The sequence below is a fragment of the Salvelinus fontinalis genome, chromosome 2, assembly GCF_029448725.1.
Source record: "Salvelinus fontinalis isolate EN_2023a chromosome 2, ASM2944872v1, whole genome shotgun sequence".
Classification (NCBI taxonomy): domain Eukaryota; kingdom Metazoa; phylum Chordata; class Actinopteri; order Salmoniformes; family Salmonidae; genus Salvelinus; species Salvelinus fontinalis.
The window spans coordinates 57665977-57682973 of NC_074666.1; the positions used below are offsets into that span (position 1 = coordinate 57665977).

Below are 16997 nucleotides of genomic sequence, written 5' to 3' on the forward strand. Positions count from 1 at the left end.
AATACAGCTTAAACAAAAGTATCAGATGCAATTTAAACACACCACCTTCAGCTCTGAACTGAAAATGACCAACCTGATAAATGACTTTATAATTCATCAGGGAAGTAGGCTACTTAGCATTTTCATACGTTATAGTATAGAGGCAATTCCAGGAATTGTTAAAAAGGCCAGCCGCCACCTTTAGGATTTGGCTGGCGGATCGCATTCAACTTTTAGGTGCCTTCACCGCCACCTACTGTACTGGTGTGTGACCTACCTATTTTAAAATCTTCATACGGTAATACAGAATTATTAGCCCTCTCAACAACAAAAAAACACCACCCCATTCCACTATTTAACCCTATGTAATCCTCCTCCAGACCAACGGTCTGAGAAGACAGAACACTCCCGAATTCTGTCATTCTGCCCCTGAGCAAGGCAGTTAACCCAGGTGCCGATGACGTGGATGTCGATTCCGAGGTGTTGGGTTAAATGCGGAAGACACATTTCAGTTGAATGCATTCAGTCGTACAACTGACTAGGTATGCCCATTTCCTTTTACCACTCAACACCCCCTGCAACTGTTTTGTAGTAAGTCCTCGCAATCCCAAGTACTTCTCAGCTGGTGCCACCACAACCTCTATTTTCTGTGATTTCTGATCCATTTATGCAGTACAATTGACAAGCATGGCTATGAATGCTAAAAAGCCCACCGTACTGAAGCACATACTCTTCCCATCGCTCTCTGTCTACTCACAGGAATCCTTTCAGTATCCCTCACTCTGCAACCATCTTCCTCTACCACGCTCTTCACTGCTTCGGCATATGACACTTTCTCTACTACTCTAACCCTGGCAACCTCAACCTGCCTTTCTTTCACCGGACACCTCGTATCTCCAGCCCCATTGGCACCCCCACAACTTCCTTCACCGATACTACACATTCCTTCATCTCATGCCCTCCTGCACACATTTCATATCTAGGAATCTCCCTCCTACACACTGCTGCAACATGCACATAAACTTGACTCCTTAAAAATTGTAGTATTTCAGAACAAAAGCTCTCAAGGGAGAACTTACACTTCCTAACTTGTCCTTGTCAGGCAAAGACTCTACATCAAAACACAGCAGGACAGACAATTACTTCTCTGTTTCCCCAAGCTCTCCACCGGGGGTCTGCGTCGCACCAAATGGCGGGCATCACAGACACCGGCAATATTACATTTCTGATCCTCCTCAACACTCAACACTTAATGCCACCACTTCTTTCAAAGGCGCCCTGCTCCGGAGAGCAAAGAAAGTTACATTTCTTGTCCCTAATCACGTGATCCGTAGCACCCTCTCCCTCTGGACTGAAGAAACACAATAAATCATCACAATTCCACTCCGAGTTACTCTCACCAACTCAAAAGCCCCCAACCTCTTCTCCACCCAACCCTACACCACATATGGATCAGCCAAAATGCAAGGATCGATTCTCTCCACAAATCTCACTCCCACTGAGCCAGAATTATCCTTTTCATCCTCGGGACGAGGCCCGACCTCGGCGGTCCTCACCGCATGTACTACATCCATACTTTCGGCAGGTTCCATCTCTGAGAAATTAGAACCTGTACGCCTCTTTTTGCACTTGGCACCAACCTTCCTCACCACACCGCTTCTCTCTACACTCAGCTCCTTCTCAGCAGTCATCACTGTACCGCCCCCACAATTAATTCGCCCTCACCTTCTTCAAGTTCACTTTCCTTCTCTAACTCTTCCAAAGGTTCTGTGCGAACCTCCATTTCGTATTCCCTCAAAACATATTCCACTTTTTTTTTTCCTTATCCGCCATCTTCTCCATCACCAGATCTTCCAGAAGTCTTGTGCACTCCCCCACTCCATTTTTCTTTGTCCTTTCGTCTTGTCCAAGGCCGCTTAAGGCAAGCCTTCTCAACCAAACTATAGTATGTTCCAAACCTAACCCCAGAGTAAAATACCCAAAGACTTAGACAACACTAGTGCCCAAAAGCCTGTTTTAGCATGGCAGGACCTTCACCAACTGGGAGGGACTCAGACGCCATAACAGTACAGATAAAATGAAGTGTGCTTTAAATACCTGCGAAATATGCACTGAAGTGGAAGGAGACGGGTGTCTGCAATGCAACCAAGCGTCTTGATTGTTTGGGAAAATGGTAGTAGTGTGTTGGGAGATTCACAGGTGAGTGTTTTTTTTTTTTACAATAATGAAGTTGAAATTATCCTTATTGTTAGTCAAGTAAAACAGTAACTATGGGTTAGTGGTTAAGAGCATTGGGCCAGTAACCGAAAGGTTTCAGGTTTGAATCCCAAAGGTGGCAAGGTGGAAAAATCTTCCATTCTGCCCTTGAGCAAGGCAGTTAACCCCTAACAATTGCTCCCTGGGTGCAGATGATGTTGATTAAGGTAGCCCCGCAAAACCTCCTTGGCATGAACAAAGTGGGAGATGATTTCTTTAGTTGCGATATGGGAGAGATTGTTGTTGTTTTCTCTGGCCCTCTGTTTATAGTAGTATATGTTGTCTGAATCAACCAGTGGGCGACCTCAGTACCAAAGTCCTCAGAGTTCTCTCTAAAACAACAGCTTTGTTCAGAAGGAAGAGCATAAGATGACATTTAGGTCTGGGTAGAGAGGAAATTGTAAATATAGATCTCTTTCTACACCGCATATGATTTGCATAAACATTAACAATGCATATCATTTACCAAAAATACCCAAGTACACCCAAATGGAGATCATACATTTGGAACCACAGCAAGATGCTGCCTTTTCTATATCAAGCTATCACTGGAGCCATGCAGTCTATGTATTAATGCACTCATAAAATTAGTCGCAGCTTTTAATTTGTATGCAGATAGAGCAATTACATTATGCATTTGTGATGCACAAGGCTAAGAGTTTTCCTGACCATGTGACCTGACAAGGAAAATCTCCTAGTGATGTGTGCTATGTATAATAATTTTGCCTTTGCATTCATTAGCAGTAAAAACAAAATATTTCATGCTCTGAGAGAGATTGAATGGTTAACTAAGTCTGTTATTTTCTGTCATATATAGAAACAGAAAGTGATGTTTTTCTCATTTTAGTTGCGACATGGATTACGCAACAGATGACAAAAGTAGGTTTTCAGAAGTAACAGTGAGGTTGAAATGCATTTAATGTTAATTAAAACACTATGTCGAATCCAATTTTTAAACTGCCTCTGCTCGCCTTGCGTTACACTTCCTGTCCTCGCTGTACAGGCACATAGAGCTTGTCTCAGCAGCTGTGAAATTGTCTCACACTGGAGAGCAAAACCAGCTTTATCGTCCACTGAGCAGCACTAACCTGCAGATAAACTAGGGAGACAAACGCTGTGCTCCCTCTATCTGTCGAGCGCTAGCAACGCGTCACACCACTGCAGCAGTGAAACGGAAGAGATCAGGGTTGGGATTGGCAAAGAAAGCAGCCTGGGCTCCTATCGGCCCCTTTCTCTGCTGCTTTCACTGACCTGCCCATCACAGCTCCTCTCAAATGTCGCACAAACCCAAATTCAATTTCTGCACTGTCTCTATTTGTGTAGTGTAGATTTTTTAACCCCCATATACAGTGTTTATTTAAGCGGATTTTGGTCTTTATAATATAGACCCTGTCTGGGTTAAGAGGCTGAGGCTTTGACAATAGCGTTGTCTTCTTTTTTACTATTGCAAACATATGTGTAAACTAGCAAGGCAGGAAAATAAGGGTTCATATCTAATCAAACTTCATCCACATCTACCACCACTCCCCCCCCCCCCCCCCCCCCCCCCCCCACCCCCCTCCTCCGGGACTGCACTGTGGGATGGAGTCAGTCACAAGAGGAGCCGAAAACTGGATTACAATTCTAAAGAGTCACGGAAAGCAAAAGATACCACACAACACAAAACGTAAAAAAACAAGTTAAACCTTTTACAGTCCTCTTGTAGTCTGTGAGAGCAATCATTAGGGCCAGGACGATACCAGTATCGTGATGCTCGTTAGTATCTAGGCAAGGAATTTAACTTCTTTAGAAATGCAGCCCTAATGTTGGAAACAAACATCAGGACATTGTTGTCATCCAGAGTCACATGTATTTATTTTCCAATCTATGACACACAATATTTTACATTCAGAAGGTTTTTAAAGGACCAAAGAGGTTAGGTCTGCTTCATGTTTGAAGTTTAGCCATGGAAAACAAATATTGTGAAACTGCTATCGTTCCAGCCCTAGCAATCATACTGTAATGTAGCACTTAAGGGAAAGTGGGATACCTAGTCAGTTGTACGACGGAATGCATCTTCTGCATTTAACCCCTCTGAATCAGAGCGGTGAAGCCTTACACTTACATCATCTGCACCAGGAGAGCAGTTGTTGGGGGTTAACTGCCTTGCTCAGGGGCTGAACTACAGATTTTTACCTTGTCAGCTCAGGGATTTGATCCAGCAACCTTTCAGTTAATGGCCCAATGGGCCTACCCACCAGACTACGGGGAATCATGTCTTGCCGTATGGTTACAAAACTGTTCTCTGGAGTCTAGCCTTGAGGCGTCACACTACTGAGCAGGGCAGTGTGGTTTCTCGAGGCCTGAGCTCTGGCTTTAGAGTTAGAGTAATGCAGGAGTGATTCATCTCTGGTTACATCCTGAAGAGTACATATGTAATGTAAGCCTCAGCGCACGCACACACACACACACATTACACAGACACATAGTCACAGACATAAACATTGGAGTGAAGTTCCCTAAAAGGCTTAAATAACCACTGACTGTGCAGTGCAGTATCCAGGCAACAGGGCTTGAATCAATGGCGGTGAGGGGGGTGTGTCACTCGGATGTGTCATGAAGAGGTCGACAACCTTGAGTTCCTTGTCCAAGACTAAAGCGCTACGGCTAGATAAACAAATCGATGGAGCAATTGTCCCGCTGCATGGATCTCACCGGAAATATACAACAACAAAAAACTATCCATTGTCAAAGAACCACTTATGTGCAGATCAAAGACTGTACATGTTAAAAATAAGCAAGCAAGTACACATCATGTCATTAGATTTGTTCATCTACGGTTCAGACACTTAGGTCTTACGTGTCCTGGGCACATCCACTGCATCAATCAGACTCTGCATCATTAAGCAGTTCACATCTCCTACTAGCTGCATCTGTTTCTGATGGCACTGAAGTTGAGTGAAGGTTACAGTCGAGTGGCTGCAAATTGAAGAGGAACACGCACCAGGGGCTCATTTCCCATAGGAGACCATCGCAGTTAAATATGCCCATCCAAGCACAAAATGTGCATTGAGGACGTACAGTTTACAGAGTACAGCTTACACATCGAGAGGAGCTTCTGGCAGAATACCAAACAACGCATTTAACAAACACAAATGCATCCACAGATGTTGTACAACAATATCACATACCATATACAGCATGGCAACACTCGTAGTCAGAGAGGAAACAGTATTGGACGGGTCTGACTGTACAACATTCCAAACCATTTCAATTAATGCCACTCTGAACCGAGAGAGAATACATCTACCAAATATCAACAATATATCCACAAATACTTCAATAATAGAACGTATCCAGAATAAGAGCAAGGTTACTTCAAATGTATCCACAACAACAATTGCAGAGACGCTTGAGCTTCACATTGATCAACTGTGCTTATCTGTGTATTGTGAAAGTATGCATCTCTTTTTGCCAAGTAGCCTAGTGTACAGTTTGACTTTCCCAAGAGGTTCCACAAAACAACCATGACAGAATGATGAACAGTACCTGAATGTGAGCTGTACATGTAAACGAACTTGGTCCATTTGTAGTGCTGGATCAGGGCAATGAGGGGCTCCTGGAGTTCCGGTCTCAGCTGGATCACAAACTGGTTGTTGGTTTCTATGGGGAAACTGGGTGTCACAAAGCAGACGTGGAGAGCCCCACAGAATGACATGAGCATGTTCATGGTCTTCCTGTCATACAGTCCGATGATGGCGTAGACTCCTTTGGAAAACTGTGAACAAACTGTGGAGAGGAAAAAGGAAGATGAGGAGAGGTGATCACATCTGATTGCTATGTTTATTCATACAAAAGACTGAACAGACAGAAAATCGGTGAGACATTAGAATGGGTGTAGGCATACATGTTAACTGTTAACTCCCCTAGAACAGAGATGGGACCGCCTTAAGTAGGCCTCAGTCGGGGTCTCAACTTACTGTATACACAAAGTGCAAATTCGAAATTTGTTTGTGCATCAGCAATTTTTCTCTTATGTCAGTCACCGATAGTCACTCAATTAGCCCGTGTCAGCAAAAAATGTGATCGGTAAGTTAGTCTAGCCAGCTTTCTAAACTTGTAGTGATCGTGGTTGAATTACCGACGCCGGCGGCCCCCATTTTGATTTTGTTAGTCACTCTTGGATATCATATTAAAAACGGCAAACATTTCTCTCCACCTTATGAAACAGTAGAATTGCATGAAATTACTTATGAAATTTCATAATCTTCTCTCTGCCCCATGGCAAAATTTGTGAACTGCAGCAAACTTGCTTTAAGTCTATTTTAGGTTTTATCTATTGGGATGATAATGTTTTTGATAAATAAAATTGTTATTTAATTATTTTAAATGAAAAATCCTTGGAATGTTATCCTAGCATTCACTAAAATGTTGTGCACAACCTCTGTAACAACCACCATAGAACATTCCCAAAAAGTTCTCATTAGGTTTCCAGGTGATAACATAATGTACCTGTAATGTTTTCCAGAACACAGAACGTCAAGGTTGTGGCAAATGTTTCATAACACAAAAACTGTCCAGTTGTGCTGTTGATTAGACAATGTTTGTATAAAACGTTTGCCAGAACACATTTTGTCTGTTTTTTAAAGGTTCACAGAATGGTCCATTAGGTTGTGGGAACAGTCTGATGGGTACATTGTAGGGACATCACAAAAGATATGTTCCCAAAACTGTCCAGTTGTATGGATGATTATACAAGTTTCTTTTAGGCCGCAAAAAAACATTCACCTGATGTTACAAGAACATTCTCAGAACACATTTTGTCTGATATGGAAAGGTTCTCAGAATGTTTCTTTAAGTTTTGGGAACATTGTGGGGATATGACTAGAGTTCCAAAACACAAAAGTGACTAAAACATGGTCCAGCTCCTCTTTTTTTAACCAGCTCATGTTTAAAACAAATACAATGTGTTAAACCACCACTGACGATACAGCTCAATACTATACCTGTGCCTCTGCTCTAGCCATTTTGTTTACCTCCCTGTTGTGCTGTCTATCTGTCTCAGCATCTTTTCTGCTGTCATTATGTGCTTCTTCTTGTTCTCTGTCTGTCTTTATGCCTTTATGTTATTAAAGCCAAGCTAATGACATAAGATAAACTGCAAATTAGTGCCATGTCATGTGTTTTCCTACCCTAAGTTTTAATTAGTATTACAGGGCTCCCGACTAACATGCTCCCCTGGTATCTCTGGTGCCATTAACTTTTACAGTTTGTGGGACCAGCCCATGATTTGGTCGGACCCAAAATCATGATTAATCATCTTGTGAAGTCATTCATAGTGCTTTATCAAGAAGTATGATACATAGACTACTGGGGTATTCAATAAATAAGTTGTTTCATCTAACATCTCCAAGCAGGAATGCATGATTCAAGATATTTTAATGGGCAACTTTAATCCAGTGATTATCATGAATTTTGGGTTGACAATTAGACTATAGTTACTGTCAAAAAAGGACTGCATAATGTCTTGATTTCTTTTTGTACAATAGAGATTAATCTTTATGTGCACTAACTCATATCCAAGCTGGTCATTAGAAATAGACGTTGATTTGAAAAGGTCGTAGAACGTCCATATATACATTTAAAAATGTAAAAAAGATCGCCCAGCACTGGGCGCGAACTCATAGATCATACTGATATCGCAGGCTTACATTCTGTTTTGCTACAAATACAGTCTGGCCACCACCAGATTCAAACTATTTGAGCCCCTCCCTTCCATCCACTGTATGGCCCGACCAATCGGCGTCCTCTGATAATCTGTGGGGGTGGTTTAGTTGATGACGACAACGAGAAGCGCCTGTACTGGCTGCAGAAGTCAAATCATAACAAAACTGGCTGCTCTTGAGGAGGTTGGTGTTGATGCTGGTATGGCAGCAGTTAAATCAGAACTGGAGGGCATAACTTAATTGAAAGAAAAGAAAATAACAGCATTGAAGGCTTTTCTCAGGGGTGAAGACATATTTGCTCTTCCCCCGACTGGAGTTCATCAAGAGCTTGATTTACCAGCTACCAGCTAGCTATTTTTTCATGTCTCTCCAGAGATGTTCGATCGGGTTCAAGTCCGGGCTCTGGCTGGGCCACTCAAGGACTTGTCCCGAAACCTCTCCTGCATTGTCTTGGCTGTTTGCTTAGGGTCATTGTCCTGTTGGAAGCTGAACCTTCGCCCCAGTCTGAGGTCCTGAGCGCTCTGGAGAAGGTTTTCAACAAGGATCTCTCTGTACGTTGCTCTGTTCATCTTTCCCTCGATCCTGACTAGTCTCCCTGTCCCACAAGCTGAAAAACATCCCCACAGCATGATGCTGTCATCACCATGATTTATTGTAGGGATGGTGCCAGGTTTCCTCCAGACATGACACTTTGCATTCAGGCCAAAGAGTTCAATATTGGTTTCATCAGGCCAGAGAATCTTGTTTCTCATGGTCTGAGAGTTCCTTAGGTGCCTTTTGGCAAACTCCAAGAGGGCTGTCATGTGCCTTTTACTGATGAGTGTCTTCTGTCTGGCCACTCTACCATAAAGGCCTGATTGGTGGAGTGCTATAGAGATGGGCGTCCTTATGGAAGGTTCTCCCATCTCCACAGAGGAGCTCTGTCAGTGTGACCATCGGGATCTTGATCAGAACCAAGAACCTGATGCATAATTTGCATGCTTGCATAATTTGATATCAAATGAGTCCTTGCTATCGATAAAATACAATACTGTGCAGTCGTCTTCATCGACCTGGCCAAGGTTTTCGACTCTGTCAATCACCGTATTCTTATCAGCAGACTCAACAGCCTTGGTTTCTCTAATGACTGCCTCGCCTGGTTCACTAACGACTTCTCAGATAGAGTTCAGTGTCTCAAATCGTAGGGCCTGTTGTCCGGACCTCTGGCAGTCTCTATGGTGTCACAGGGTTCAATTCTCGGGACGGTTCTTTTCTTTGTATATATCAATGATGTCGCTCTTGCTGCGGGTGATTCTTTGATCCACCTCTATGCAGACGACACCATTCTGTATACATCTGGTCCTTCTTTGGACACTGTTTTAACAAACCACCAAACAAGCTTCAACGCCATACAACACTCCTTCCGGGGACTCAAACTGCTCTTAAATGCTAGTAAAACAAAATGCATGCTCTTCAACCGATCGCTGCCCGCCCAACTAGCATCACTACTCTGGACGTTCCGACTTAGAATATGTGGACAACTATAAATACCCAGGTGTCTAGCTAGACAGTAAACTCTCCTTCCAGACTAATATTAAGCATCTCCAATCCGAAGATAAATCTAGAATCGGCTTCCTATTTCGCAACAAAGCCTCCTTCACTCATGCTGCCAAACATACCCTCGTAAAACTGACTATCCTACCAATCCTTGACTTCGGCGATGTCATTTACAAAATTGCCTCCAACACTCTACTCAGCAAATTCGATGTAGTCTATCACAGTGCCATCCGTTTTGTCACCAAAGCCCCATATACTATCCACCACTGCAACCTGTATGCTCTCGTTGGCTGGTCCTCGTTTCATATTCGTCGCCAAACCCACTGGCTCCAGGTCAACTATAAGTTTTTGCTAGATAAAGCCCCGCCTTATCTCAGCTCACTGGTCACCATAGCAACACCCACCCGTAGCATGCGTTCCAGCAGGTATATTTCACTGGTCATCCCCAAAGCCAACACCTCCTTTGGTCACCTTTCCTTCCAGTTCTCTGCTGCCAATGACTAGAACAAATTGCAAAAGTCACTGAAGTTGGAGACTTATATCTCCCTCACTAACTTTAAGCGTCAGCTGGCAGAGCAGCTTAGCGATCGCTGCAGCTGTACACAGCCCATCTGTAAATAGCCCATCCAACCAACCAACTATCTACCTCATCCCCATATTTGTTTTTGTTTTTCTGCTCTTTTGCACGCCAGTATTTCTACTTGCACATCTATCACTCCAGTGTAAATTGCTAAATTGTAATTACTTCGTCGCCTTAACTCCTTACTTAATTTGCACACACTGTATACAGATTTGTCTATTGTGTTATTGACTGGACAACTGTTTATCCCATATGTAACTCTGTTGTTTTTGTCGCACTGCTTTGCTTTATCTTGGCCAAGTCGCAGTTGTATATGAGAACTTGCTCTCCTGGCCTACCTGGTTAAATAAAGGTTAAATAAAAAAAGTTGAACATTAATTGTACTCCTAGCTAGCAGTGGATAAGTAACAGGCCTTCTCAAAGACAATAAGCTTGCTAGCTTAGTTAGCAAACTTTAGCTAGCTATATGACTTACCCTAACATAACGTTGCAATGTTACGGACAGTAATGGACAATATGATGACTTCTGTTTGCAAGTCCATAAATATGGATGTTATTGATATACTTTCTCATTTAGACTCTTTTGGATCTTATTTTCTTTCAAGTCAAATGTTTGTCACATGCTTCGTAAACAATAGGTGTAGACTAACAGTGAAATGCTTACTTATGGGTCCTTCCCAACAATGCAGAATACAATAAAAGAATGCAATAATAACAGAAAAACATAGTGACGCGAGGAATAAATACACAATGAGCAATGATAGCTTGGCTAAATACATGGGGTATCATTACCGAGTTTGTGTGCAGGGTTACAGCAGCATAACACCATGCATCCCACTGCCTGCTTGCCTCTGAAGCTAAGCAAGGTTAGTCCTGGATGGGAGACCAGATGCTGCTGGAAGTGGTGTTGGAGGGCCAGTACAAGGCACTCTTTTCTCTGGTCAAAACACATATACTGTATATATAAATTCCCCAGGGCAGTGATTGGGGACATTATCCTGTGTAGGGTGCTGTCATTTGGAGAGGACGTTAAACGTGAGTCCTGACTCTGTGGTCACTAAAAATGCCAGGGCACTTATCGTAAGAGTAGGGGTGTTAAGCCCGGTGTCCTGGCTAAATTCCCAATCTGGCTCTCATACCATCATTTCCACCTAATCATCCCCAGCTTCCAATTGGCTCATTCTTCTCCACTGTACCTATTCCCCAGATTGTTGCTGTAAATGAGAATGTGTTCGCAGTCAACTTACCTGGTAAAATAAGGTTTAAATACAACATGTAAATGTGTACATAGGAGAGAAGTGACTAGGCTACAGGATAGATAATTGACAGTAGGTGTGTATGTGTTGTAGTGTCAGTGTGGGTAGAGTCCAGTGTGTGTGTATAGAGTCAAAAAGGGTTAGTGCGAGGGTCAAAGCAGATAGTTAACCAAATAGCTACCCGGACTATTTTAGCAATCTTATGGCTTGGTGGTATTTGTATTTGTTATCGCTCACCATTAGCTGCTGCCAAGGCACCAGCTACTCTTCCTAGTAGCTGTTATACAACTTTAAGCAGTTATACAACCATTTTTAAACATTACAATACATTTCACAATACATTGTGTGTCATCACGCCACTACTCTACTACATCATATATGCAACACAAAATCCATGTGTAGTGTGTGTATAGTGCATATGTTCTCATGTGTATGTGTGTCTCCTCACAGTCCCCGCTGTTTCATAAGGTATATTATATATCTGGTTTTTCAATCTCATTTTACTGCTTGCAAGAGTTACAGTACCTGATGTCGAATAGAGTTCTGTGTAGTCATGGCTCTATGTAGTACTGTGCACCTCCCATAGTCTGTTCTGGACTTGGGGACAGTGAAGAGACCTCTGGTGGCATGTCTTGTGGGGTATGCAGGTGTGTCTGAGCTTTATGTTAGTAGTTTTTACAGACAGCTCAGTGCATTCAACATGTCAAAACTTCTCACAAATACAAGAAGTGATGAAGTTAATCTCTCCTCTACTTTGAGCCAGGAGAGACGGACATGCATATTAATGTTAGCTCTCCTTGTACCAGTGTTATAGTACTCGTCTCGGTCTCGAGACCTCATATTGAATGTCTCGGTGGATACATTTGTACTCTATCTCGGACAGTGAGGACTCGTAATTTCCTCCCGATACAAGTGGAGACCAGGCCAAATATATACTTTCTTTTTTTATATATATCTTAACAGCCTTTATATCTATTATAGACATTTTTGTGATTCTGAAAGGACAGCAACCGTAATACCAGCGCACTCATGTAGAAGAGTGCACTTTTTGTAAAACACAAAGGGCCAGTGGGGGGGGGGGGGGGTGTGGTATATGCCAATATACCACAGCTAATGGCTGTTCTAAGGCACGACGCATACAGCGTTTAGCCGTGGTATATTAGCCTTATACGACAAACCCCCGAAGTGCCTTATTGTTATTATCAATTGGTTACTAAACTAATTAGAGCAGTAAAAATAAATGTTTTGTCATACCCATGGTATACGTTCTGATATACCACGGCTGTCAGCCACTCAGTATTCAGGGCTCGGACCACCCAGTTTATAATCAGGTATATGCCGTATACCCATATACCCAGGTAGGAAAGAGGTTTCAACTTGTATTTACCAGTAAATGCTGACCACACCGTTCGCATTACGTGAGTGAGCGTTACAAAATAAATGTACACATACATGTTATTCAATCATTGCATCCAAACTGCTCGTGCGTGTCAACAAACGTCTGCGTAGCCAGGCGCAAAAATAGAATTTGGTTCTATTTGTGACTCTTGATGTGCTGCAAGTCCCGCCTCTCCCATCTCATTGGTTTTTAGGAACATATTCTCACGTGGGTAGTTGAAAGATGAACTGAGGTCCACATTACAGTGCAGTTGGTCCTGGTAATGCACCTTAAAGTTGGTTGTCAACTGCCATTTGAAGAAGAAGAAGAAGAAGAAGAGATTACTACTTACTACTTTTATCTGTGGATTCATTGTCAGAGTAGAGGACCTTGTGCATTTCAGGTAAAATAACAACCCAATATTTAGATCCCAGGAAAAATTAGCTAGCAACAGCAAATTAGCTACCTAAATTGCCATGAATATTTAATGCTTTTTGACCTGTCCACAAATTAATAGAGTTGATTCAGAGTTCATTTTGATATTTCATCCTGCATGTCCTGATCGTGTCTGGTGTGGATGGACAAAATTAACATGCACAGACACACGCACGCACCAGGTCTAGTCAGCATGTAAAAGCAACAATGGGTATGCAAGCCAGTTATTGAAAAGGTTTATTCCGAAGTGGTGGTTAGTAGGCTATTTGTAATGCACAATGAATCAGGGGTGTAGACATGTATGGGCCTGGGTTGACAGAGACCCACCCACTGGGGAGCCAGGCCCTGACAGGCCCACCCAATCAGATTGATGTGGTTTAAGCATTGTTGTGGACTTAGACCATCACTATTTTTGTATTTTTTTTCTATGAAAAAAAGTTTCAATGACTCTATTGGAAAACATTTTTCACCCAAGGTGCCTTTCATTCGCTGGACGGGCCGTTTGGGGACTTCTTGGCAAAATTAGAGTACAGTATATCCACTTCTCCAGGCTCCACTACACCACTGCATAGGGCAGATGGGAAGACAGCAGTCACACACAGCATTATGTTAAAGGATAAGTAGTCAATGAACATAATAAGCCAGTAGGTCCCAATCATAAGAATACAAAAACACAACCATTAAGCCTTTCCCAATCGAAATGTACAACTATTACTTCCCGTTGCAAAAAAGATTTCACGTTTAGCACACAAAGTAAACCTAAACCTAAAGTTTAAAATTCAAGTGGAATTGACAGCGTTTTAACTACTTTGCAGATTTGAAACAGACAATCATAATATCAGTCAAAAATATCAAATTCCCAGTTTTTGCTACAAAACCAACTTTATAAGATATTTAAAAAATATATACAGTATATTTGACTCAACGTAGATGGAGGTAGTTCAATGCATGGTTAATATACTTCACCAATACATTTCTTGGTAGTTCAAAAAATGACTAAATCACCTCTGGCCTACTACATTGTTTGTTGCCTCCATTTGGGATGCACTGTTTCAGTTTCAATGACTCCATATTCTGGACAAAAACGGACAAATGTAACTAAGGCTGGGAATGTTAATACAATCAAACTAACAAGGGCAGTGATCAGTCATAACGTGGCTAATAGCCTATCATTTCTATTTATGTGTAATAATAAAAACACGGAGCCTGAGAGTGTACAAAGCTGTCATCAAGGCAAAGGGTGGCTACTTTACATTTACATTTAAGTCATTTAGCAGACGCTCTTATCCAGAGCGACTTACAAATTGGTGCGTTCACCTTATGACTTTGAAGAATCTGAAATATATACATTATAATTTGATTTGTTTTAACACTTTTTATTTGGTTACTACATGATTCCATGTGTTATTTCATCATTATTATTCTACAATGTAGAAAATAGTACAAATAAAAAAAAAAAAAGGTGTGTCCAAACTTTTTTAAAGTCGCGCTGTTGCAACTGCCTGTAAACACACAGTCCAGTTCAAAGTGAATGATGGCAGGCCTGTGTGGCAATGGCTTATTTGCATAAAGGCCTACAGTAGCTCTGATTTGGCTATGTTGCACCGGTCTGCGTACACTCCGGTCCTGGACGAGACAGATGTTTTTATTCGTTTTTAATTACTGCAGTGTCTATTAATTGTCCAAACACACGGCCGCTTTCCCACTCTATATTGCTATAGGATTTTCACAAATGCCTTAGTATACGTAATTCCCAAACATGTCTAAGAATTTATGAAAAAGTGAATATGACCATGTCTACATTTTATTTTTATTTGAACCTTTAATTTAACTAGGCAAGTGAGTTAAGAACAAATTCTTATTAACAATGACAGCCTACCCCGGACGACGCTGGGCCAAATGTGCGCCGCCCTATGGGACTCCCAATCACGGCCAGATGTGATACAGCTTGGATTCAAACCAGAGACTGTCGTGCCTTAGACCGCTGCGCCACTCAGCACATGGCCTGTATAGAACGCTTTAATGTACGCATATCATCTGCTAGCGACTCAGCTGCCTTCATTCAAGTAGACATGGCTGTTCAGTGGAGAAAGAAAACAATGCTAACCAAACAGTACCTTTTTAAAGGGGCAATCTGCAGTTGCTACATACATCTTTGGACTTAAATTATTGGTATGTACCCATTTTGATTTTTATAGGAATGTCCTAAGTCAACATTGTTTTGGAAGTGTCATTCTTCCTAGGGGTGTATATAAACAGATTATTTATAATATTTGTTGCTAAAATAATGTCAGCTCCACTTTAAACCTAAAACAAATATGTTATGAATGTCATAAAAACAGAATTACTGTATTTGGAAATTGTGCAATATTGTGGGAATGTTCTGTGGAAACTGAATATCACAAGAATATTCTTGCAACATCCCAGACAACTCCTATAACTTAATTAAATATTCTGGGAACCTTTAAATCACTTAGACCAGGTGTTTTTGTCAATATTCTTACAACACTATAGGAATGTCCTGTGCAACCTAATGACTGTCAACACAACTGAGCATGTCTTGTGTTTTGGGAACCTCTCTTGTAATGAACCCACACTGTTCCCACAACCTAATTAAATGTTGTCATGACCTCAGCCGAAGTCGGCTCCTCTACTTGTTCGGGCGGCGTTCGGCGATCGACGTCACCGGCTTTCTAGCCATCGCCGCTCCATTTTTCATATGTCCATTTGTCTTGTTCCATACACACCTGGTTTTCATTTCCCCAATCAATCTACTTGTATTTAACCCTCTGTTTCCCATCATGTCTTGGTGTGCAATTGTTTCATGTTATGTGGTGTTTGATTTATGCGCTTGACTTTTATTTATGTTCCGTGTTTTAAGCGCGTTTGATCATTGTAGTGCTCTCGTTTTGGAACGGAAAATAAATGTGCGCCTGTTAACTATACTCTGCTCTCCTGCACCTGACTTCGCCTCCAGTACACGCCATAACAAATGTTCTGGGAACCTTTTAAAGAACTCAATGGCTTTTCTGGAAACATTCTAGCAACATCAAAGGAAGGTTTTGTTCACCCTGATACAAAAACCATCTGAATGTCAGCACAACTGGACAGGTGTGGTGTTTTGGAAACCCATAATGGTCTCACCAGACTGTTCCCACAACCTAATGAAGCATTCTGGGAACCTTTTAAAGAACAGACAGAATGTGTGTGGGATGGGATGTTTGTGACAGCTGTCTTCGCAGTCCTCCATTGATTCTCTAAGCTGGTGTTCCTTTTATCTTATTCACGTCTGTGTATATATTTAATTTCTTTCCATAGTGTAGCGCAATCATTTCTGCACTGTCACTCATTGTTGCATCTCTCTGCAGGTTTCAGTTTCAATTGTTTGCTTGTTATTCAATATGAGTCTCATGTAGGGAGTCAGCCTGGAGCCAAAAGCCATCTAAAAAGACAAGAGCTGGTGGCATAAAAGGACATGATAAAGGACTGCAGCAATGGTGCTGTATACACATGGCCTATATAGAACATTTTGATGTATGTATATCATCTGCTAGCAACTCAGCTGCCTTCATTCAAGTAGACATGGCTGTTCAGTGGAGAAAGAAAACAATGCTAACCAAACAGTACCTTTTTAAAGGGGCAATCTGCAGTTGCTACATCAATTTATGGACTTAAATTATTGGTAGGTACCCATAGATTTTGAAGAATAAACGCCTCATAAACGCCTCATGAGCTAAGTTAAACTGTCGTAGCCCATCAGAACACAAAATATAAGCTTGTTTTACTTCAATGTTTGTAAACAAAGTAAATGTAAACAAACACTGTATAGCCTCAAAACATGTATTTTTTTTAAACAATCATTTTTATATCAT

General features: G+C 41.7%; 1 protein-coding gene across 5 annotated transcripts in view; it reads right to left on the minus strand.

Moving 5' to 3' along the window:
• The window catches only part of LOC129821989 (glutamate receptor 1-like), an 82656-nt gene that overhangs the window by 49725 nt on the left and 15934 nt on the right, over positions 1-16997 (minus strand). For all 5 annotated transcript variants that reach the window (XM_055879807.1, XM_055879798.1, XM_055879835.1 and 2 more), the window contains exon 3: positions 5764-6003. In XM_055879807.1, coding sequence (XP_055735782.1) covers positions 5764-6003 — 240 coding nt within the window. The remainder of the gene's footprint in view (positions 1-5763; positions 6004-16997) is intronic.